Source organism: Bactrocera latifrons, unplaced genomic scaffold (genome assembly GCF_001853355.1).
Source record: "Bactrocera latifrons isolate USDA-ARS-PBARC rearing strain unplaced genomic scaffold, ASM185335v1 scaffold_49, whole genome shotgun sequence".
Lineage (NCBI taxonomy): Eukaryota > Metazoa > Arthropoda > Insecta > Diptera > Tephritidae > Bactrocera > Bactrocera latifrons.
The window spans coordinates 757,070-783,341 of NW_017537145.1; the positions used below are offsets into that span (position 1 = coordinate 757,070).

General features: G+C 35.6%; 1 protein-coding gene across 4 annotated transcripts; it reads left to right on the forward strand.

The window, feature by feature from the left end:
- The first annotated feature begins 329 nt into the window (after nucleotides 1-329).
- LOC108973602 lies at nucleotides 330-26,056 on the forward strand. Of its 4 annotated transcripts, none has more exons than XM_018940973.1 (6): nucleotides 330-724; nucleotides 841-1,201; nucleotides 20,556-21,654; nucleotides 23,014-23,277; nucleotides 23,345-24,276; nucleotides 25,806-26,056. In XM_018940973.1, exons 3-6 carry the CDS (start codon nucleotides 21,138-21,140, stop codon nucleotides 26,013-26,015), a joined length of 1,923 nt encoding a protein of 640 aa, XP_018796518.1. In that variant the 5' UTR covers nucleotides 330-724; nucleotides 841-1,201; nucleotides 20,556-21,137; the 3' UTR covers nucleotides 26,016-26,056. The 4 variants fall into 4 exon arrangements, with proteins under 4 accessions (XP_018796518.1, XP_018796519.1, XP_018796517.1 ...); XM_018940974.1 differs by having other exon boundaries at nucleotides 949-1,201; XM_018940972.1 differs by having other exon boundaries at nucleotides 330-1,201.
- The last annotated feature ends 216 nt before the right edge of the window (nucleotides 26,057-26,272 follow it).

Here is a 26,272-nt window from a genome sequence, read left to right on the forward strand (position 1 = left end):
ATCAGAAATTTTTAAGACATATTATTTATGGTAATTATTTTTTCTAAACTTTTTCTTTCTTTGATTTAAAAATGTGAAGTTAATGTAAAACACTGTGAATAATTTTAAGATGACAATAAACGCTTACCTTTGAAGATATTCTCGACAATACGACATTTGTACAATGTGATTAGATAAATTGGAAAGATTTTAGGGTCAGAAGGAGGAGACACTTTTTCACGGAATGATGTCAAATAATGTATTTTGCTGTCAAAACCATTAAAAAAATAAACGGCATAGAAATTGTTAAAATCACAATACTACTGTGGCAACACTGTAGTGGTGAAAAATTGGAGTATGTAGTGCGATGGGTGCGCGAGAATTCGTAGAAATTATTTAATGTATTTTTATTACAAATTCAATCGAACAAAAGTTGAGATTATTATATTAAGTTAAGAAAAAGTATTTTTATACATTTAAGTTTGATATGTAAGTCGTAACGGTGGATTATACGTCGCATCGATATTTTCTCGGTTAATGAGTTCACCCAACGTCCATCTACATGCGTAAATATGTATGTACTTCTCTCATATCACAACCTTCTTCAAATGTAGCAGCAGTAGCAGTAGCAACACAACAATTTTGCCATTTATAAATATCCATCTTGGGTCGTAGACGGTCGGGCTGCGGATATAGCAAATCAAGAGCAATAAAAAGCAACGTCCAAAAAAATTACTTTCATGGTGTAAGTGTGTTTGTGAGTCTCATTTACAAAAATTTCATCATTCGCGTATTGTTGTTAATTTCTACTTAAACGCCTATTATAAGCAACCAATTGAAATCAATGCTGTATGTTTGTAGTAAGGTGATCGTGGCCGATATCTCCTTAGAAACCAACGTCGGGTCAGTTGATCTTTGAGACCTCCAAGTAAAAATTTGTGTGTCTCTGTCATGCATACCATTCCTTAGTTCCATATAGCAACGCGGTCAACAATTAGTATTTTGTAATTAATGCTGTGCATATACATAATAATGGAACACAAATTGTGAATTAGAAAATATTATAAATACGTGTTGTGACCATTCACTTGTGAACCGGCATAAACAAACTGTGCGGAAACGGATTGCAAGGAGCAATCACAACATGTAGTTGAATTGAAGAAAATGCGTACATATTTGTTCATGTTCCCTTCACGATGATGTAAATGCAACAAGCTATCAGGTGAGTTTTGCATGGCAAGAGGGGTTTTATCGTATACATATGTATGTACATCGATAAGTACATATCTTTATTCTTTCTTGTTTTTTCTAAAATCCAAGTTAAACGAAAATGGCCTTATATGTAGTTGTTTATCTTATCTCCATTAAGAAACATAATTCGACTACTACACCTACATTAGGGTGCTTAAAAAAATTGTTTTTGAATTTTTTTTCAACTCTTACCCCCTCAATGCACTTTTTAATATAAAATAAATGGTTAGAAACGATTTAGTGAAGTGTTAGTGGATATAAAAGATAAAATTATAACCATATAATTCATTATAAATGGGAAAAACACGCATTTTAAATATTTGATTTTTTGAACTTGAAATGCAAATATTACAAAAACCATAAATCAACGGCAACTGTATGTATATATATTCTTGGTCTGGAGGACCTCCTCTATCCGTTCATACCCGTTTTAATCCCGAAGTCCGAGGATGCAACATAACTCTAAGGGACAAAGGAATTTTCGTTCTTTCATTCAAACTAAAATTTCACCAACTAATTTTCGTTTCTTAGAAATATCCATCACATATTCATAAAGTTGGCTTTTCGAACTTTAAATATTCCCGCGACAAAATTATTATTCTCAGAAACTTTTTTTATTGTTATTGAAAAAATTAAAAAATTTCAAATCACTATATTTAATCGTCTAATTGAGATAATCAAACTTTGTCGCAGAAATTTTTAAAGCTTCAAAAGGGAACTTTCTGAATATATGATAGTTATTTTTGAGAAACGAAAATTAATAAAAATGTATGGGAACCTAAGAAAAAAATAGCGAACCCTTAGCGTTATGCTACAGCGCCTGGCTTGAGGGAGGATTTTTTGTTTGTCAATCACTAACATTTAAGGGGGTAAGAGTTGAAAAAAAATTTTTTTGAAGCACCCTAACCTACATACTATGTATACAATTCTGTGTCCACATGCCAAGAGATACTAATCGTTTTAATTTTTAATTACGTTCATACTACTAATGAAAAATTACCTATCCACAATTATTATTCAATAATAACAAAGTTCTTATTTGAAAAAAATCAACCAAAAATGTCGTTTCCTAAAAATCTAAAAGTTGCGAATAGGTATTAAGTCCGAAAAGCACAAATTATATAGATCGTAACTTCTGCTTGATTTTGGGTCTCATTAGCTGTTTTATTTTGTAGGTATCTCCTCTTCTTTATCTTTTGGAGCTTGTTTGCGCCAATTTGCCGCACGTAAAGAAAAAGAAAACATAAGAGACTTCTCACAAAAGATTGAAAACCAGTATTGCAGGCAAGTGAGTGATGAGTGTTTGGTGGCAGTTTTTTTTTTCGGTGATTATCTTTATGAGTTGATGACTGGAAGACGCACATGTAGACATATTTATATACGTATATGAATAAATATTTATCATAAGCCAAATTTTAAAAAATTAGCCAGTAATATGTGCGCGTTGATATTATAAATACTCACATTCAACTGCACATTTAGTAACATAAAACCTTAAGCATATATGTATGTATGGAGGAAAGATGGTGTCGACCTTGTACACCTCTTTTAATTATGATACCTTATACTCAGTTCAGTTATATGAATTTTCATTATATTTCATTGTTTGATATAACAATACAGCAGGGCAGTTTTACATATACTCGTTTATATAGACATCACCACCCATTATGGCCATGAGGATTAGTTAGTTTTACAACTTCCTTTGAGGGAAATTCCGTAAATATTTTCGCAAACGAAAAACTACGTTTATACATTGTTTTAAATGTACACAGAGTTTTAACAATCAATATTTTACATGAATATATCAAATTTACATATCTTCATTCATACAAATCCAATTAGAGCCTGCACTTGTTAGAACCTGGTTAAACTTCTCTTCTTATTTGCAGTAAGCAACTAGTTTTCAACCGTCTGAGCATATTAAATTAAAATTATTTCAATTGTTTCTGTAACGGCATAAAATATTTTCCAAATTATTTTTGAAATGGTGTTGATAAATTTAACTGTGATCAGTCAGGGTTATTATCAAATCAGAACAGATTTGCTAGTTGTCATAACAGCAATCTATTCCCATTTTCAATGGATTTCATGGAACAAAACTAAGAAACTAATAATTTCAGAATTTTTAAAATTTATTTACATTTATACATATGCATACAATATTTTTAAACATAAGTATGCCATTTAGTGTAATTAATAATATTAAAGCCTCATTTGTCAAATGTTGCACTACTGATCTATCTATTAATAATGAAATAAGTTTAGTTTTCATGACAGCGAAAACTACTAAAAATTCTGATTCCAACAATAAACTCATAATATTAGAAACAATTTATAAAAATATGTATTTATGACATTTACAACAACTGTCAGATTCTACGACCCTGAGTGGTTTTGTTAATTCCACAAGAATGAAAGCGGTTATAAGAAACTCAAAATTCTAGAAAACCTTTCTACAAATGATTTCAGATAACAGCTTTCATGTAATATTTAATTTTGATTTATTCTAATTAATATAAGTTGGTATTATTTTATATGAATATATGTATATGCACACGAGTCTATCTTTGACAGCTAATAACCAACTTAAATCTGTAATCTGTATAACAGAATAGGTACATATTATATATTTAACTACCAGAAAGCGGTAGATAGTACAATAAAAGGATCGTAAAAAAATGTTTCCTACAATAAAACTGTTCTTACTTTTTATCTTATAGTACACACTCTTATCAATGCTAAAATTAGTGCTTTTTAGATTTACTAAGTTCATTCTTTGTTGTTATTATTGTTGTAGCGGCAGAAAATTTGTCATAAAATAATTTCGAGTCATGGTGCCGAGTTAACATTCCTTGGCCGGATAAAACGCCGGGGTCTTTACGGTGCTTCGAAAGTAGATCCGACTGTCCTAAATAAATATATAGTGTTTACAAAAAAAAAAAAAAAATAATAATAATAAAATCGGGTCCACCGAGGCAGTAATACCGTTCACAGGTTCAAGTTTCCCCCCTGCCCCCCTGCTCGTTGATGCATGTGCGGCATCTTACCAAAAAGTTGTTCATTACTGCTTGGAGAGTTGAGACAGGAATAGCCGCAATTGTTTCTCGAATGGATTGCCTTAGTTCATTCAAATTTGTTGGTTGAAAAAGTTAGGTGCAGTAAGGTCAGGCGACCTGGGTGGCCAACGGAATGTGGAGTTTCTGCATATCAGATTATTGGGAAATTTTCGCCGCAATTCTGTCATAACAGGTTGGGCTATGTGAGGAGCTGCACCAACTTGCTGAAACCACACAGAGTTGAAAGAAATTCTCGTTCGGCGTAATTCTGGATAGAAAACTTTCTCAACACGCTCAAGTAACGGTCTCCAGTAACCGTAACGTGACCGTTTTCTTCGAGGAAGTACTGGCCGACAATGCAACTGGGAATTTCATAAGATATGATATTCAAAGTAACAGAAGGTTTCAAAAATTGGTTGTGATAAGTCGAAGGATTTAAAATATTATATGATATTACACAAAAATTCCTTTGCTTGATGTCAAATATTGAGGAATTCGCTTTAAATACACAGTACACATAAATGCATACATATGTATGTAAATTTTTGTGAGTATGAATTTTAAATGAACGTGACGAAATGAAGTGAATTGCCGTAACATTTTGATTTAAAGTCTAGGGCAAAATTTTTGCATTCATATAAACTGAATTGCCCTTATTATGCTTGCATTATAAACCCCAAAATATTTTAAATTTTTGTTGAGAACGAATTAAAACGATTACTCATAGTATGGAATTCTATCTTTCATCCGCTTCATACATATGTACGTGCGAATAGAACGTAGACCACGATGTCGCACTGCGACAGAAGGAATGTGCTTACTATGATATGAAAAGCTGTGAATCGTGTTTCACTAGAAGTCAGTAAAATGCACTAAGTACGTTTAGATGTCATAATAGGACAGGCTCGACGTTAATTTTTCGAACACCGGTTGCATCATCTGCGATGGCCTTCAGTGCCTTCATACGAATTGCTTCACATAGACGCCAAGTAGTATTACTTACTACTTATCGACCGCTTAGTAAATTCTGCTATGCATTGAATTCATGGTGAACCACATCACGTCTTCGGTGTTGTTTTTTCGGTTGTACCTCAAGTTTGGCTAAATTGTTGGACAGGTTCGACGTCATATTGTTTATTAACACGTACTCACGTTTTACCTATCTAGGGGAAGGCAGGATTACAAACTCGATTTAGATCTTTTGGTTCGAGCTTAGCTTGAACGATGCATACCCAAAACATTAATCAAAATGTGTTGAGAGAGGTTGAGATCTGCTAACTCTCTGATGCCATAACAACCGTTATCTTATTTCATCTTTTTCACTGTTTCATTAAATTTTTCGATGTTAATGTCTTTAACACATGTGAATAAACGATTCACATATGAGAAGTTTTCGATGACTTCACGGTCTTCGACGAATACTTCAATTCCGAAGCCGTGATTTCATTGGAGCACACACTGGTGCCGTTTTCTTAAAATCAAAGATAATATATATTAAGAGTCGCTTTTTGAAAGCATTGTTATCTCTTTTCCAGTAGTATCCACAAACATTTCCATAAAGTTGGTTTACTTGCAACCGATGAATCTACAAAAAGACTTCCAATTTTTAATAGTTTTGTTCACCGAACGGTTTTCTGAATCACCCAAAAATAATTGAGTTAGATATAGGGATATATGTATATTCTTCTTTATTGGTTTAGTTTACAACAGCGCGCCAATCGTTTTTCCTTCCCGCTGTTTGACGCCAATTGGAGATTCCAAGTTGGAGAATATGATGATAAATAAATCAGAAGATCACGTCAGTRAGGGAAATTCTTTGAGCACCATTAACATGGGAGTGGCCAAATTCCGTTACATTTGGCTCAAGCAGCTCACGACTTCCGTTCTTATACCAAATATCCTCTGCGTAGCCAAAAAACTTCCGTTTAAAGACGAGCTAAAATGAGAAGACGAAACACCCTCACCAAAAAATGAAAAGAGGTTAATGAGACGAGCTAAAATCAGAGTGACTGTCTGCCTGCCCGTCTGGGCAAGCAAACACTTGAATCAAAATTCCGATATCTTAATAAAAATCGGTATTCTTGGCAATAAAAAGACAGAATGAGTTTGTAGTTGGGCGTAATCGGACCACTGCCACGCCCACAAAAAGACATTAAACGAAAAGGTATAAAGTGCCATAACTAAGCAATAAATTAAGATATAAAAACTATAATTTTGGGTATGAAAACTATTCATTCAAAATCACTCATATTTGAGCAAGCGACCACCTAACTAGGTATACTGCGTATTTTTTGCAAAGATTATTTTCCTTGATTATGTACAATGTACATATGTATGTTCAATTATTGGGAGACAGTATAGCGATGTTTCTTACAGCACCATACCTGCCTTATCGTTTGCATTTATCACAGCCACGTAAAGTAACTTATTTACCCAACGAATTCGAAATAACCCAAAATCACTGATAATTTGTTGATAAAACCAAAAAATATATACATATATCTCAACCTGAAATGCAAAATAACGTAACAAATTTTTCGGAAATTTACAGTGGCATGAATGAAACACGAAATAAAATGGAACATGAGTGAAACAAATTTTAATATTGGTTAAAACTGATTTATATCTGAGCGCAGAACCTGAAAATGTTGAACATACATATGTAATATTATGTACGTATGTAATTTGTAGTAGTGAAGCATAATCAATAAGACACTCAATTTAGAATTTTTTGACGATACATATGTATATAATATTTAAATAGTGTTTTCGGTTGAACGCAGCTCACTAGTTTAGTAAAAAAGTTAAATTCAATTCATCGCGAATTGCTGCCTAAAAATGTAAAATATTTTGAATAAACTTGATTAATGTTAATACGTGCTATTTCAAGTTAAGACACTTTAATATTTTTTTCTACTGCCTCAATTACCAGTTAGAATTATACTTACATATGTGTTCTTCTTTACTGGCGTAAACACCGCTCACCATTATAGCCGAGTTAACAACAGCGCGCCTTTTCCACCTGGTCTTTCCAACGGAGTGGAGGTCTTCCTCTGCTTCCACCGGCGGGCACTGCGTCGAATATTTCAGAGTTGGAGTGTTTTTGTCGTATATCTCATACAGCATATACTTAGATATGTGCTCCTGGTAAACTTTACCAAAGGAAGGTAAGTTAACTAGAACTTAACTTATAGATGGTTGCTAATCAGACGTTGAGAAATGGCCCGAAATAAATTAAACTTCTTCTTCTTAATTGGCGTAGACACCGCTTACGCGATTGTAGCCGAGTTAACAACAGCGCGCTAGTCGTTTATTCTTTTCGCTACGTGGCGCCAATTGGATATTTAAAGCGTAGCCCGGTTCTTCTCCACCTGGTCCTTCCAACGTAGTGGAGGTATTCCTCTTCCTCTGCTTTCCCCTGCGGGTAGAGCGTCGAATACTTTCAGAGCTGGAATGTTTTCGTCCATTCGGACAACATGACCTAGCCAGGGTAGTCGCTGTCTCTTAATTCGCTGAACTATGTCAATGTCGCCATATATCTCATACAGCTCATCCTTCCATCGAATGCGATATTCGCCGTGGCCAACGCGCAAAGGACCATACATCTTTCGCAGAACCTCTCGAAAACCCGCCATGTCGCCTCATCAGTTGTTGACATCGTGCAAGTCTCTGCACCATATAGCAGGAAGGGAATTATGAGTGACTTATAGAGTTTGGTTTTTGTTTGTCGAGAGAGGACTTTGCTTCTCAATTGCCTACTCAGTCCGAAATAGCACCTGTTGGCAAGAGTTATCCTGCGTTGGATTTCCAGACTGACATTGTTGGTGGTGTTTACGCTGGTTCCAAGATAGACGAAATTATCTACGACCAGTCTGGAGAAAGCGGAACTAACGGCACGGGTGTTGAGCCCGATGGTGTCAATATCATCTATTTAGTTCTACAGCTCGGACTATTTTCTGCAGAAGCAGGTTGAAGAGTACTTGTTAGATATACCGCACACTAAATGCCAAATAGTCAGAACTCGAAAAATGGCAAATGTTCAGGAAATGAAAAACCAGTTGACATTTTATAATCAAATCAATGTCCTTAATACAGAATATCTTCTTTGAAGGGTGTCTTACTCAAATATTATTAAGTTGCAAAAAATAATCGCGATTTATTTCCATTTATCGGCCGAGGTGTATATTTTAAGTTCTATAAGCAACATACATAACACTCGTGTGTTAAAACGTTCTATGCATACCCTTGCGATCAATAAAAAGGCACCACCAAACATAATTGAAATAAGATCAGATTTTTATGAATATGTCCGCATAGCGTAAATTAATTGAACACAGAAATTTGTTCTCGAAAATGGTTTTATAACCAATTATTTAAAAAAATTTAACAAAAATGTACAATTCATTAAGATAATTTAAAGCGACTAAATAATTTTCACCGCTAACGTTGGAAAAATAGGCTTCACAATGGACTCTTCTAATAACGAGTCGTTACTCTTTTTACCTCAATAACTGGCTTAATTCTTGAAGTCATGGAATTCACTAGGACCTCAATTAAATTTCTTATAACGGCACCATATCACACCAGTTGTAAAATTTTTGTCAATTTACCTTTATTTGTTGGCTTCTGCTTAACAACTTCAAACTTCATTGGGTGGGCGAGTTTTCAGGAAAATAAAATTTCAAACTGAATAGGATCATATACAACAAGATTTGTTTCCTATCTAAACTTAGCCATTTTGTACGATGCCATAGCGCTGTGTTTTCCTGGAGGAGGATTTTGCTGTCCATATAAGGATAATGCTCTTCAACTGCTGGTACTAAAAATTTTTTAACCATTGTCGAATATATTAGATAGAAGATAGTTTACAAAAGTGGTGATGCATTTTTATTGACCGCAAGTGTATATAAAATCAAAAATATCAAGCTAGGGTTGCCAAATCTCAATATATAAGAGGCATCCTACGTATTTAACATACCTAAAACTTCAATACAATAGTTTGCTCATTAAATTGCGCGCCTATAAGAAGTTCTCCAATTAATCTGATAAGAAGAATTTGTTTGGTTTTAGTTACCTAGTTCTATCAATGGAATCACCTAACTAACAAACTACGCAAATATTTCATATGTATGTTAAGTTTCGGCATATTCTCTCATTCATATCTGAAGTGCTTACCCACACAAGAAGAGCTTCATTTATTTATTTTTAATGGTAAATTTTTATTTTTACTGAATTCGCATGTGCATTGTGCTCCACATTCCGTCCACATTAATATTGACTATATTTAAAACAAACACTTGTGAAGGTAATAATTTCCGGCTCTTCAATGACCACTTGATATGCTAAGAAATTTTACTGTATCCGACTACAATGATCATATATATATATATATCACCCGTTTAAATTTGATCCAGACTGTAAATAAAATAACATGTTTACCTGTTTTAGTACAAGTCTGTATTATTGTCTTCAAAAAAGGCTCCCAGCCAATACAAGCATGCCTACACTTAATAAAATTTCCATATACTTGTTACAAGCCTCGGCTGGGATGGCCTTCAGTGCCTCTCTGCCGATGATGGCGTATTATGCTGGTGGATAATACATGAATTGTCCGCTTTTTGTAGACGCCTCAAAACTGGAAAATGGATTTCCTTACCAACCGCTTTGCCTTTTGCAACGAATTCATGGTGAACCATATCACGTACTTCGATATCTGCGTTTCCATTTGACGGTTGTCAGCGACATTGTCAAGGATCTCTTTTGCGACCTCTACTCGATATCGTTTTTGCAAAAAAGTAAGGTCTTTTGGTAATGATACGCTCATACCCAAAACATTAACCAAAATGTGTTGACTCGATCCATACAAGATTCCCTGCTACTTTGTAACGCCAACATGATACACAACACAACAGAAGTGGTTGGATGACCCGCATGAGACAAGTTTTCAATGACTTTAATTTCTTCACAAATACTTTCTACTAATCCAATACTTATGGCAATGATAAAGTAGACTCCTCAAAACATTTTCAACGATTCCGTCGCCTTGATTCTGTTGGAAACACAAACTTGACGACTCCAGATAATTATGCAAATATTAAAATTTATGAACCTCACACTAAAGCTACCGAGCAAAGCAACTCTAAATTACTTATTATCTCTTCTGAAAGGAAAATAGTCAAGGTACTTATGTAAAATCTAAAAAAAAATGATTTTCAGTGATAATTACACCTGATTTTTGTTTGGTTACAAAAATACGATAAGTGCGCATAACTAGTGCAATTTATTTGTGAAAATTAGATAATAGATCGCTTAAAACCTTATTAAAGTAAAACCAGTAACGCCGGTATCATCACACTTAATTTATAGTATAATTAGCAAGCAACGAACTTTAAAATATATATTAACTGTACTAAAAAAAAGTACCGCTTTAAATTGGAATTTAATTTGTAAATAACGAGTTTATCTTTCGGAGGCATTTTAACTGCTTAGAAGTTTGGTGATCCTTTTCATCCCTACATTTGTAGTTTTTTTTCAATATATAAGGTAAATTCGAAAAGTCCCAGCATCCCTTAGTAAAACAAATTTTTTGGTAAAAATCGTTTTTTTTCCAACTTGCAAGGGTGGTACACTGATTATAGCGATGCCGTATTCCAAGACTCAGAGATGTAAAAAAGCGTAGTAATGAATTGGGATTCCTGATATCCTTAAACCTAAAACGTTGAAAACCTGGAGAATGATCTCGTCTCATTGTTTAAGTTCTTTATGTTCAAATCTAATAGGTTTTTGTACCCTGTCTGTCAATATCACGCTAGAAAACATGGGTGTCTCGTTCACTAGTTATCGTACAGAAGATCTTTAAACCATCTGCATAAAGTAGATATTCAGGCTGGAAGTTATCAACATTATCGTTTACAAAAATATTGAAGAGAGTTGGATCCATGTGTGATTCTTAAGGCACTCTAGACGTCACATTATGCTTGCAAGATAGATACCCATCAAGTTTAATTTGAAATGGCCTACCGTTCGTTAAATGCCGTATCCGCATCGATTGGAAGTGAAGTTATTGTGTTTTAAGTGTCAGTATGTTTGTGTTATCGGTGCTAAAATGAGCTTCGAACAAACAGCCAACATTAAATTTTGTTTTAAAGTTGGTAAAACATTTACCGAAATGTTTCAATTGATGAAACAAGTTTATGGCGCTGTTTGCCTATCCCATAGCGGTGTGCACGAGTGGTTTTAACGTTTTCAAAGTGGTCGTGAGGACCTAAATGACGAACAACATGTGGGCCAATCAAAGTCCGTGATCACCGGAAATTCCATCGAAACTCTGCGTGAGTTCATCATAAATAAGCCGAAATCATCATAGAAATTCATGTAAATGGAATTGAACATCTCGGTGCACGGTTTGTTCCCACAAATTGACTCACCAGCAAAAACTCTCAAAATCCAACATCCCAAGCACTATTATTTGACCAAAAATCACAGTTTAACCATTAAACACTCCACGTATTCACCTGATATGGCACCGTGCGACTCCTTCCTTCCTTCCTTCATTTGCCCATAAAGGAAAGCGTTATACAGACGTAGAGGTCATTCAAAAGGATTACACCGGCATACTGGCGGGGGAAGGGGACTATTTTGAATAAAATAAATTGATTTTGCCAAGAAATACCCATTTGTTCTGTTTTCTTTTTAAGTCCTGTTTAGTTTGGAACGCACCTGAACTCCATGTGGACCGTCTCAACAACCTGACCGTTATTTAGAGTTTCGAGTAGCTTCCTCAAACGAAACCGTGCTGTTTGCAGGTAATACACCTCAAAAATGCATTGACTTGAGGAAAAGCTATATTTTCAAAGAGTTTAGCCAGAGCGGATTGTATACAAATTGACCTATAGTTGGAGACATTAGTTCTCGGGCAATCCTTTTAAATAGGACAGTATTTTCTAGACGTCGTTAATGCTAACATCAAACTCGTTAATGCTAACATCAAACTCGTTAATTTTTCGACACTTACACTCTTGAAAAAGGATGCAAATATATTGCTGATCTCGATTCCCGACTCTGCCAATTTTTTGGAGTACGATTTGCCATTTACATTAATATAGACCTCAGTTTCGGTGATCACTTTTTTTAATTTTCCACAAGATGCTGCTCATTTGTGCCGAACCGCCGATATCGGAACACTATAAAATATAGCTGCTATATAAATCGACCGACCGATCAATATCAAATTCCGATATGGAAACTTTTTTATTTGTGAAGGGTATTATAGCTTCGCTGCAACCGAAGTTAACGTTTTTTCTTGTTATTTCCTTAGATCTTTTTGTTTTACGTAAAAAGTTTGTTTTGTTTCTGGAAATACACAGTCAAAGAAGCAATAACGTATGAACTTCCACTTCACATTTGCACCATACATTTGTAAAGGGTGTACAATCTTGATTTATACATACTATAGATATATGTATGTACAATTAATATATACGCGTTCTTATAGCCTCATCAAATCAGATGGTAAATGCTGGCAACGTGTAGATTTATCTGCGGTCAATGTACCAGTAAGACCACGCGGGTGTTTTCTTTAGAGATTTAAAGTGGCAAATATACATACATATTTTAGTTAGATACGCCACATTATTTGCCAATAAGCTGGTGGGCTGTTATTTATATTCGAGCGAGGGCAGAGAAAAACTTAAAAGTTGGAGAGGAAGAAAGCTTAAAGTTTTGGGACATTCAAAATGTAAATAAGTATACATGTATGAAGCATGAATGTGTCTACGAGTATGTTTTTGATTGCAAAACATCAAATTTTCTCAAAATCAAAAATAGTTCTTAGCAAACATTTGAGCGTATTTTTTGGAGTATGTACCAAAAGAAACCTAGTTTATGGTTTTATTAATTTCAATGTCTACGAGTAGATTCTGTGCTTCAGTTTTGTCGGACATTGTACGTGTCACGCCATACGGCAATGGAAAAGGCAGAAGGAGAACAACTCTACTGATTTCAGAAATGGAATGGATGCGAATTTTCTTCTTCAAAATTTCTCGGAGACACAGTTTAAGCGGATATAGCCGAGTTTAAAACAGCGCGCCATTCGATCTTCTTTTTCGTTGTTTGGCGCCAATTAGAGATTCCTAGTGCAGCCAGGTCCTTCTCTACCAGGTCTTACCAATGGAGTGGTGGTCTTCTTCCTTCTTCCCCCGGCTGCATCGAATATTCTCAGAGCTGGAGTGTTTTCATGCATTCGGACGACTTGACCTAGCCAGCGTAGCCGCTGTCCTCGTATATCTTGTACAGCTCGTCGCAAAGGACCAGAACTTTTCTCTCGAAAACTCGTAACGCCGACTCATCAGATTTTGTCAACATCCATGTCTCTTCTCCATACAGCAGGACGGGGATGGTAAGTGACATATAGGTTTGGTCCTTGTTCGTCGAGAAAGGACTTTCGCACCTGTTGGGGAGAGCTATTTCGCTTTGTATTTCGAGGCTGACGTTGTTGGTATTAATGCTGGTTCAGTTTATAAAGCCGTATTAGTGTTACGGGGTTACCAAATTCAGACATAGCAGCATAAAGGCAGCAGTTGGTGTGCTCGATAAAACCTTATATGCGATTTTTAGGAGGCGTATCCCACAGTATTCCGCGCAGATTGTGGGGTCTCCTTTTTTGTGGATTTAGTAGAGCACACTCAAGTTAGACTGCGTTCACACAAGAAATCTATTTGTCGCCAAAACGACGAGGAGGAATAGAGGTACCCTTCCGCTCAAGTTCGGGCTCTCGGCTTTGTGTTCTTGTTGGGAAATTTTAATTTAATTATTTTGTTTATATGAAAGGGAATGCGAAATTGTCGGACTCGTGTCGCTCGTGTGGACGCAGTCATAAGGGATCTTTGCAGCAACAGATTGCTTAAACATTCCCTTACTACATCTCTTTCATTTACTTATCCTTGCCAAAGGCCGTCGTATGCCGGCAACAATTTTTATCGATGATTGAATATTGCTTTGCATAAAAGCTTCATGGAAATCTTCGATATTTATCGAGTAACTAGGAAATCCAATTTAATATTATCAAGCACTTCTTGTCTTCAGTATTTGATTGCCTGATATCAATAATTGTAGAAATGTGTTTATATTTACATACTACTATACAAATACCAGCATGGGTACATAAATATAAATTAAAATTTATACAAAAGCAAATAAATTCCTTAAGTTCAGTGGGTAAATATTTAAAAAAAAATGCATAAATACATATATATTGTATACACATAAACATGTATGTTCAGTCATCTGAAAAATAGTGGAAATTTTCGGAGAAATAAAAAAAAATAAACTATTTGCGTAAAAACAGATTAATGTTTTTTTAGAAAATGATTGATGGTCATACTAAAAATTGTCAAACTTTTACACGCAAGATTAAAGATAAAACGAAAAAAATTAGAACTCTCAAAAATTGACATGTTGATAACATTTGTCATTTACTAATATAATTGAGCGAAATTGCTATGTATACGTCCCTAAAATGGTTTTCTTTAATTTTTTGTAGTTTTAAGAAGTTTAAGGTAACTCTCAGTAGTAAGGCTGAATGGAACAATTCCGCTCTCGAGCTATTGCTTAGGGATAGTACAATCAAATAGTACACCGACGCCTCGATAACGTCGGAGGGAATTGTCATAGGAGTCGCAGAACCACGCACCAAACTCTCCATAGCTACGAGTAGTTTTCCGAGCATATTCAAAGCAGAGGTCTTTGCTAAGAGCCGGCGCGTACAGATAAGCGGCACTAAAAGCAATCAATGCATACAGGAGTGTATAAAATGGCTGAACAGTCTATCAAATCATAACCAAGTGCACCTTATCTGGGTGCCCGTTCACAAAGGTATAGCCGGGAATAGCCGAAACACAAAGGTGCCCGTTCACAAAGGTATAGCCGGGAATAGCCGAAATTTTCATTGCGGTTGGTCGATATATCATAAAAGCATTGCAAGGATAAAGGAGTGGATAGGGAAGGGTTTTAGAAATAACTCCATGGTATGCGGTTAAAAGGTTTAAATATGTAATCAACTTCCCAAGGGGCAAACTCGCAATTTGTCCCCTTCTTCACTGGCCATTGTGAGTCCAAGAAGCACTTATATAACATGGGCCTAGCTTTTTGTGCGAAATCCCGGTTCTGTGAAATGGAATCTACAGAACATCTGCTATTTGACTGCACAGCAGTCTGTGGGCGCAGAATAAAGTAACTTGGATCCAGGTTTCCAAATAGGGATCACATTGCCTCAATAGCACCCAGCAGGAATTTGGAATTTATCAATTTTTCAGATCGGACCACTCTAGCATATAGCTGTCATACAACTGATCGATCAAATGAACTTAGGTTATTAGCACAGCTATAATTGCCAAAGATGGAAATCGACGAGCAATCTTCACAAAATTTGGCAACGGTTATTGTTTAAGGCTATATTGCAATCTTTGAAGTATTGTTCAGATCGAGACACTATAGCCTATAGCTGCCATACAGACTGTGCGATCGAAATAAAATTCTTATATTGGCGTATCTGTGAATCTGTGAGCTTCGGTGCAACCAAACATAACGTTTTTTCTTGAATTTAATATCCGATGACTTTATTATAGTTTCCCGTTACTTATTAATTTTCATTAGAAGTACAAATGATACAATATGCATACACTTGATGTCAATAAAATATATAATGTACATAGTATATACATATGTATATGTCTATATATGTAAATTTTGTACAATCTCTATATATGAAGTATAATTATAAACGCTCTCGTTTAAACGCTTAAATTTACCATTAATTTTTGTTCTTAAATGTTTCGTATTGCTTTTGTTACGCTATTTACTATTCAATACGCCTAGTTTTGTAGTTATGCAAACGAAGTATTTTAAATACCATAGTTTCCATAACAGTACATGTACGACTTAGTGCAAGGTAAATAACGTGAGTCATATAATTAATTAACAGTTGTTCAATGAAAGCATATTCGACACGTTGTTTTTATACTCTCGCAACAAAGTTGCTACAGAGAGTATTATAGTTTTGTTCACATAACGATTGTTTGTAAGTCCTAAAACTAAAAGAGTTAGATATAGGGTTATATATACCAAAGTGATCAGGGTGACGAGTAGAGTTGAAATCCGGATGTCTGTCTGTCCGTCCGTCCGTCTGTCCGTCCGTCCGTGCAAGCTGTAACTTGAGTAAAAATTGAGATATCATGATGAAACTTATTACACGTATTTCCTGGCTCCATAAGAAGGTTCGAAGTTCGAAGATGGGAAAAATCGGTCCACTGCCACGCCCACAAAATGGCGAAAACCGAAAACTTATAAAGTGTCATAACTAAGCTATAAATAAAGATATGAAAGTGAAATTTGGCACAAAGGATCGCATTGGGGAGGGGCATATTAGGACGTAATTTTTTGGAAAAGTGGACGTGGCCCCGCCCCCTACTAATTTTTTGTACATATCTCGGAAACTACTATAGCTATGTCAACCAAACAGTATAGAGTCGTTTCTTTTAGGCATTTCCATATACAGTTCAAAAATGGAAGAAATCGGATAATAACCACGCCCACCTCCCATACAAAGGTTATGTTGAAAACTTATGGACCAAAAACCATATCTCAGGAAGTACTCGACCGATTTCAATGAAATTCGGTATATAATATTTTCTTAACACCCTGATGACATGTACGAAATATGGGTGAACTCGGCTCCCACCACGCCTTCTTCCAATGTAACGCTATTTTGAATTCCATCTGATGCCTTCTCTGTATAATACATATATACATTAGGAACCAATGATGATAGCGGAATAAAACTTTACACAAATACGGTATTTGATGAGAGTGACACCCGAACTTAGCCCTTCCTTACTTGTTTATAATAATATTATTCCCGCTTTTAATTAATACATATTTCAAGTTTATTGTAATAAGCTAAAATGCTTTCCTTCAAGATGTTCAATTTTAACCATCGTAAAGCTGGAAAGTAAAAAATATTGTTAAATTTTTTAAAGCGTTTTCAATATTCAAAGATACTCATACGATTTCCACACAAGAGTCTCTTCTTTATGGCCTTGCAAAACCTAATTTTTTAAACCCAAATTATAGAAATTAAAATACCGCATTGATATAATTATAATTATAATTGTCAAATATCTTCCTTCCGCTTTTTTGCTCTTTATTCAATGTTTATAAAAAGTGATTACAGTGATCGGATTTGGTTTAAATATGCGTCGTTTCGTTCGATAATCTGTTTCCATCTAGACGGCAACTTCATAATACCCCCCTCGTAGAAGCCCCCCTCCTTATTTACGAAGAACAGCCATGGACAGGAACAGGTGGTAATCACTTGGCGTTAAGTCCGGGCTATATGGTGGATGCGTTAACATCTCTCAGTTGCTCGCAGTAGATGGGAGAATTAAGCGTCTGGCCATATGGAGTAGCTCATAGTGGATGATTACCTTCCAATTCCACCAAACACACAGCAAAACCTTCCTGACCGTCAATCCCGGCTTGGCCACTGTTTGGGACGATTCACCGGCCTTCGACCACGACCATTTTCGCTTGATATTGTCGTATGTGATCCATTTTTCGTCGCCAGTCACCATCCGCTTCAAAAATGSGTCGAGTTCGTTCCGTTTCAGCAGCATTGATTCGGTCTAGAAGGTTTTTTTGCGTCAAATCATGTGGCACCTAAACATCAAACTTTGTTGTTTATCCCGCCTTCTGCAGATGGTTTAAAATGGTTTGGTGACTAACTCCCATCTTCTGGGCGATGTCACGAGATGCCACATACCGGTCTAAGTCGATGTTTTCCATGATTTGATCGGTATTTGTCCTCACAGGTCTTCCACCTTCTGGCTTATCCATGCTGTCGTTTTCACCTGCACTGAATCGTCGAAACCAATCCCCCGCAGTTTGAAATGATAGAGTACCATCGTACAAAACAACATTACTTTCACTGAACATTTCTCTAGCGAATATGCCTTTAACAGAGGAAAACTTTAAAAAGAGCGAATTTCAGCGTTAATGAACTCCATGTTTACACATCTATAACTATATCCAAACCATCAATCATGCATAAGACGTTTTGTAGGATATGTCAACATCTTTCAAAGATGTATATTATTGCCAGATACGAGGTCTGTAGCGCTTTATACATAGCCGCGAAATTCAAAAGACAAAGAGGCGGAAGGGAGATATTTGACAACTTAATACTATATCTATAAAATAAAATTAATCCCAACCAAATTTTGTAAAGAGAAAAAAATTTTGTAAGAGAACACCAGAACAAGAAATATTTATTGTTTTTAAATTTACATATGTTTAAATAAAATGGTGGGAGTGGCCAGAAACGATTCCTTTACATATAGTTCAAGCATATGTTCTTGTAGTCTTGGATCAAGTATCCTCTGAATCCGTTTGAATGCAAATTAAAGTGAGAATCCCTCCCCAGAGTTGTCAACATAACCTTGATTTTTGACCTGCTTTGACGTGGTTTCTTCGGTTTCGGCTCACCTTTACCACGACATTCGGCTGACTGTTCATCTACTTCCAGGTTGTTAACAAAGATTCAATACTCATCGTCACTAAAAAACGTTTCATGATACCCTGGTAGTTGGAAAGCATTGTTTCACGTTAATGTCTGTGACGCTGTTTGTCGGTTTTTTATATCAAGAAATATTTATTTTGTTGCCACTGTTATTATTATTATATTAACGATCTACTAATTAATATTATACTGTGAATTTTTTACGAAAGGTAGTTTTGCAATGTTTAATAGTCTTTGCATTGCACTCCCATTGACCAGAAGTTTCAGAAAGTTCCCATTCTAGTCAGTGAATGTAGACGACGGCCCAAATTCCAATAATTTCGATACACTCGCCAAATTCACATACAATTTATTTAAGAATGTGGAAGTAAGGTGAAATAAATCGAATTTAGTATTAACATTAACAAATTACAAACATGCAGCAATTGGACTAACCTTCGGAATCAACTTTTCATCTGCGGGCGATATGACGACTGTAGACTCTTCATCTGCATAAGACTTGCATATATTCTCATCTTTACATACAACTTAAAGTGCACGTTAACCAAAAAACAGTTTCGGTTACTTGAAATTCCTGGACTGGCCTCATCGCTTAAGCAAATTGTTTTCCTCCATTTGTTAATTTTAATAAAAAAGAATGATCTTCAAACAAACTACTCTTGAAATAAGTAGTTAATTAGGAAACTAATGTTCAATATATTCACATACTCACATACGGTGTGGCCAAATATTTTCTTCGGAAGCGCTTTGCCAAAGTTATTTCAAGGGAGACGAGATGGAATTTTCTTGTCCCTTTCTCCTCTATTTCCTGGCTTTTGCCAGACTGAGTTTGAAATATTACGTAGTCACATCTTCGGCGAACCTAATAAAGTGGTTTGGGCCGGCCGGTTTGGATTGATATTAACCGCCTTAGCAAATATGTGGAAAGCTCAAAACGTTGTGTCGAACTATTCCAAAGTAAGCAGGAATTTTTGACTCTACTACCCCCTGGTGGCGCCATCTATATGTCGCCTGGTGTGTTAGAATCTACTATCTTTATCGATTTTCCAGTGAGAATTTCATGACAATTCATCGATTGGAAGTGAAGTTATTGCGTTTTAAGTGTCAGTAAGTTTGTGTTATCGGTGGAAAAATGAGCTTCGAACAAAGAACCAACATTAAATTTTGTTTTAAAATTATTGGTATAACTTTAACCGAAACATTTCAATTGATGAAGCAAGTTTATGGCGATGATTGCCTATCCCATAGCAGAGTGCACGAGTGGCTTCAACGTTTTCAAAGTAGTCATAAGGATATAAATGAGGATCAACATATGTTCCAAACAAAATCCGTGATCACCGGAAATTCCATCGAAGCTGTGCGTGAAAACACGAAGCGAGCTAAAACACTCGTTCGCCTTGCTTTTGGATCGTGCAAAAATCTATATAGCAGAAGGAGACTATTTTGAATAAAATAAATTGATTCTGTCGAAAAACCATTTGTTCTGTTTTTTTTAAGTCCTGTTTACTTTGGAACGCACCATGTATAGTAGCTACAAACATAAGTATGTAGGCTTGTAAACATACGTATGTATCTGTATGTATGAATATAGCGTTAGCCCGTCCCTCCCGTACGTTTTAGATATATACTATATACATATATAGTATATGTATTGAGTAATTAAATAACCATATTTATCTGATTTAATTTTCTAGGTACTTGGCATTAACAGAAACCCATTCAGCTGCCGAGTATTCGTAATATGGAAAATGTTTTAAAAGCAGCTGGTTGGAAGCACTTAAGACTTGAAAGTCAAACGAAAGAATCCGCCGAAAGCGAATTTGACAACACAGCTGAGAACTACGAAATATAGACGATTTAAGATTATATCCACAAAGAAGTCAGCGCTTGGGTTACATCATATCTAATTGAAATTCAACATAAAAGACAACGACATTCCGGCTCGTTAATTGAAAATTCAAAACCAAACTCAGGATCAAAAGATAAATTAAAATACTTACATAAATAAACGCCACGAAATCAAAGACTTACTGCAAAAAACAAAAAACAAAAAAAAAAAAAAAACGCGAAAACACATCTCAGCACACGGCAATGTATGGAAAGTGTTGGAAAGGAAATTAAGCAGAACTATTTGCAGTTCGAGCGATTTGAATGATCGCCAGCAGCAACAAATCTAGAATTAAACACAATTCCGTGGGCCAAATTAACAAACGGAAAAACCACATCTAAAAGCAATTAGTAGCAAAGTAGCAAATAAAAACATACCACTAGCAGCTATGGGCAGCATACATAATATAAGATTTGTTCGCTTTCTGCTCGTCGTAAGCATAGTCATCCTGACCATTTTCATCTACGCCACATATTCATCAAATGCCACGCTTACACCACCACATTCGCATTCCATGCGCGCCAGTTCGGTGACAGATGTTGCGGGCGCTATTGCGCAACAGTATCAACCGCTGATAGCAGCGAATAAGAGTAAATTTAGTAATGATGCTGCCGACGGTGGTTTTGAAAAAAGCAATCGTCTGGACGCGCCTCGAAATGAAGGCGATATTTCGCTTTTGAAGTTGAATAAAAAGGCAGCAGTCATGTCTGGCGCTAGCACAGGTTCAGGTGCTGGCGTAGGGAAAGTGCCATTGGCGAGTGCCGCCAAGAAACAACATCAGCATCGCGAACCGACGATCGACGTGGATGCTCCAAATGATGAGCCGCCTGAAGACGATGAGATGGAGCGTTTCGGCAACGAATTGCTTGAGGATATGGAAGTGCAAAATGTTGACAACGCTTTAGGTGAGTTGAAACATATACTTTACAATAGGACAATTACTTACTTTATAGTTTTTTAACGCAATGATATTGCCGATGAAAATTTTTCTCAATGTAATTTTTAATTTCAAATACAAAAAAAAAAAAAAAAATACTTGCAAAAACCGGAATATAATTTATACAAAAACTTAATCCCAATCCGTATGATTTTTAGTCAGCCTTACCTTTAATAGATACGTGTACAAATTGACAGCTGTCGCTATTAGTTGATATAAGTACATATATCATTTTGGTGAGAAAATAGCTAAGTTTGAATGAGGCGACATGGGCACCGAGAACAATGCAAGCAGTGGACGCCCAAAAGAGGGTGTTACCGGCGTAAAGTGAAGTTGTTCGAAAGATCTGAGACTCTAAAGATATCAAAGGAGCCTATTGGATATATTGTGAGTGAATATTTGGGCATCCCTAAGCTCTGTGCTGATTTTGAGGAATGTTTGAAGCTCTTTAATCGTAATAAAACCGTATTTTTGTTCGATATGTCACAATGGATAAATCATTCATCTATCATTTCACATCGGAGTCCCAACGACATTCAGCCGAGTGGACCGCACATAACCGACCGAACGCGTTTACAAAGCGTTATTGGAGTGTTTGAAAGAATCGCATAAAGAAACCGCACCGTGTCAAAATTGCATGAATTGGGCTTGGAATTACTTCCGCATTCAACCGATCTGGCCTTCAGTGACCTTACCTGTTCTCAGACCTCAAGAGAATGCTCGCCCTCAAAATTGAAAAATAAAATCTAATTGTATCAAAAAAATGTTTTTTTTTTATGTTAACCTACGAACTTTTCAGCCCGCCTGTTAAAGCCTACACAGAGTCATCATCTTCAATATTCTAGACTATAGAGCACTTGTTGAAAAAATATCAAATAGAAGCGATTCATATTTCATTAATTTTAAGTTCGTATTGTGGGATTGTGGGATTAAAAATTAAATTTTAAATTTTTACTATAAAAAAAAATATTTTCAAATTTTATTCAAACAATCCAAATATCTTGAATTAAAAATTTAATTTTTTCTATATATTTCTTTTGAGACTAAATATTAAAAATGTAATCAAATTCCAATTTTGGAATAAAAAATTAGATGTTCTGATGTTGAAAATGTATTTTTTAACCCAAAATGTATTACCTAAAAAATTCGCAATCCTGCATATATTGTAATATCTCCACTTGTGTTGAGTTAAACACTCAATTTATGTTTGAAAATAATTTTTCTACGTTAAAATATTATTATTATTAATATGTTAACATATGTATTATTCATTGATACTATAAAGTATATTTTTAAATTTTGTATTTTGATTGTCATACAATTTTAGTGGTCGGTAGCATAGGTTACCCCAACGCTTCTAATGGTCAGCCAAATAATGTTGGCGCTCCTCTGGAGCAACCCAAATCGGAGAATCAAGGACAGCCAGATCAGCTTAAAAGCATCAACGCAAAATCCAGTGATAACGCCAACAATATAAACAAAATACTAGATTCAGAGGTCATGATACCGACATCGAATTTGCAAAAGTTTATCGAAAATGCAGATAAGATATTGAAAAACATCACAGCAGCACCGGCGGCGAATGAGAAATGTGAGTAAATGAAATACAACAACAAGTGTGCAATATTATAACACTCTTAATTCATATTTTCTTACAGCTGTGACAAAAGATTCAAATGGTGGTAGCAAACAGTTACCGGAGGAAAATGCGATCCCAAAGGTTCCTAAAGCAGAAGGCAATATTGCCGACAACGAAAACGATGATGATGATAATGATGTAAACAGTGATGTGGCTTTGCCACCATCCGTAGTGATGACTATCAAACGTCCTGATAGCGCTGTAAAACCACAAAAACCGATCGAAAATAATGCTTTGCCCAAAATTATAGCAAATAAACCTAAAACTTCGCCGAAAGTGCCACCTAAGGTAGTCCATCCAGTTCCACCCAAAATCATCGACCACACCAAAGGCATAGCAACCAGTGAAATCTACGAGTCAGGACATTTAAACGAGGAAATAAATTTCGCTAAGATTTGCCCAAATGAGGGTGAAGACTTGAAGTTACTGATACTGATATCGTCAGCATTAAATCACGCTGAAGCGCGCCTCGCCATACGACAGACTTGGGCACACTATGGCACACGGCGTGATGTATCTATAGCATTTGTCTTGGGACGCTCCACAAATGAAAGTATAAGCAAGGAGTTGAGTATTGAGAATTTTATTTATGGAGATATGATTCGTGGAAACTTCATCGACTCCTATACAAATTTAACATTGAAAACGATTTCCACTTTAGAATGGGTGGATGTACACTGTCAGAAAGCCAAATTTATACTGAAAACAGATGATGATATGTTTATAAATGTGCCGAAATTGTTGCAATTCATTGACAGTCATATCAAAGATAAGCGTGTCATATACGGACGCTTGGCGAAACAGTGGAAACCCATACGTAACAAAAAATCCAAATATTACGTATCAACCGACCAATTTAGTCAACCACTATTTCCACCGTTCACCACCGGTCCGGCGTATCTCATTACAAGCGACGTAATACATTTGCTTTATGAACGATCGCTCCATCAGGTATGTAACCCGGTTGTCTTATATACATACAGTTGTCTACAAAATAATAGAAGTGCCAATATTAAAAATATATTTTGGTGCATAACTATTCTGGTTTACTTGTAAATGACGATGTACTACATAACGGGATATTGACATAAAAACACAAAACAATTTTTTATGCGATGATTGTTATTCTCATTCAACTTTGCTTGTTCTCGTGTGATTTCTTTCTGCAATAAACTAGGGATGTTAGACCTTTCTAAAATAATCTTGTTCCATTACGGACAATGCTAATATAGGCATACCTTGCCGAACTCCCAGTTAAGGAGCATAATGAACTCCTCTCCAAGCAGTTTCTGCTGGGGTGCTTTCGCAGAAATCATCCCTGCAGTCACCTGCTTGGAGTGGAAACTCATCCTAAGAACATCAAGAGGTCTTTCCTCAATTACGTCGACGTAAAACAAAACAATACGACGACCATACTTTTACGCAAATAACTTCAGACATGCACTGAACCCATTGCAGAAGAGGAGCTCGAGTTTCCACTAGAAAAGAGAGTGACCCATGGGCAGCCCTTCTTTCTAGATATTGTAGCAGTTTAAACTCTTACTTATCCAGAATAGATCAACGCAGCTCAAATATATGTCCAGCGTGCAATGAGTCCCCGCATGTCACTAGCCGCCTGTTTGCATGCCCTGCTAAACCTACACATCTGACACCCTTCTCCCTTTGGTCCGACCCCGTCGAAACAGCATGTTTCCTGGGCCTACCGTGGGAAGACGTCGATTACAACTTCTTTAATCCTTACCATCCTAACGGGGACTAGGTACCATTTACAACAACAACATACCAATATAGAACACTACTGAATAATTTGTGCTTTTTTGTCATACACATATTGGCGTTGGTCCAATTCTATTGATTGAAGGCGTCATAAATCAAATGGTCAAAATCTTCTATGATGTAAAGCTACTATATGCCTAATGGAATATATCATTTGTATGGAAGATAATGACCCCAAACATAGCAACAGGTGCACAAAGAGGTGAAGAGTCGACGGAGTTCAGGTTATGTCTCAGTCTGTTCAGTTTTCTGATCTCATTATTATAAAAACCCTCAAAATTGATATGAAAACAAGTATTATTAAATGAAAACCAGCCAGTTAGGTGGATTTCTGGAAATTAGTGACAGAAGTTCGGGAAAGATTACTATTTAAACATATCCAGGATCTCATAGACTTTATTAGAAAAACCAAAGCTATTCAAACTAATATGAATAATTTTAATATTATATAAAGGTTTGAAATAAATTTACGTACTACATAGAATACTATTATTTTAATGTGGTACCAGTTTTAGAGTTTATTTAAAATAAACTATGATATACAATTTTCTTTACGTTCAATTGAAATATATGAACTATGGGAATATTAATATGTACATCATTTGAAAGGTTAGATCTGTCTCATTTTTTGTTGATAACTGTACATACACACTATAAATGTGTGAATACAAACAACTAACTGTGAAAATAAATTTATTCTGCAGGTATACCTGAAGCTAGAGGATGTGTTCACAACGGGTATTGTTGCGCAGCAGGTTGGTATTAAACGCGTACATGCCAATGAGTTCCTTAATCGACGTATTGCATTTAATCCATGCAACATACGCAAACTAATTAGTGTGCATATGGTCAAGTCAAATGAACAATTTGACCTTTGGAAGAAGTTACTGGATAAGGGTACCAAGTGTAAATAGTATTTTAGATTTATCCATTAAAGTCATACAACATTTATTGCTAGTTGTAAAAGTATTAAATTAAGTATATGTATGTATAGCGGTACGAAAAGACCTTAGAATATTTTTTATTTAAATATTATATTTAAATATATAAAAATTTAACATTAAATTTATCTATGTAAAAATATATAAGTATGTGAAAGTATACAATACACATGTAACAAGTAATAAAGTGACATAAAATATAAACCTTAGGTTAAACCACTGAAAAATGC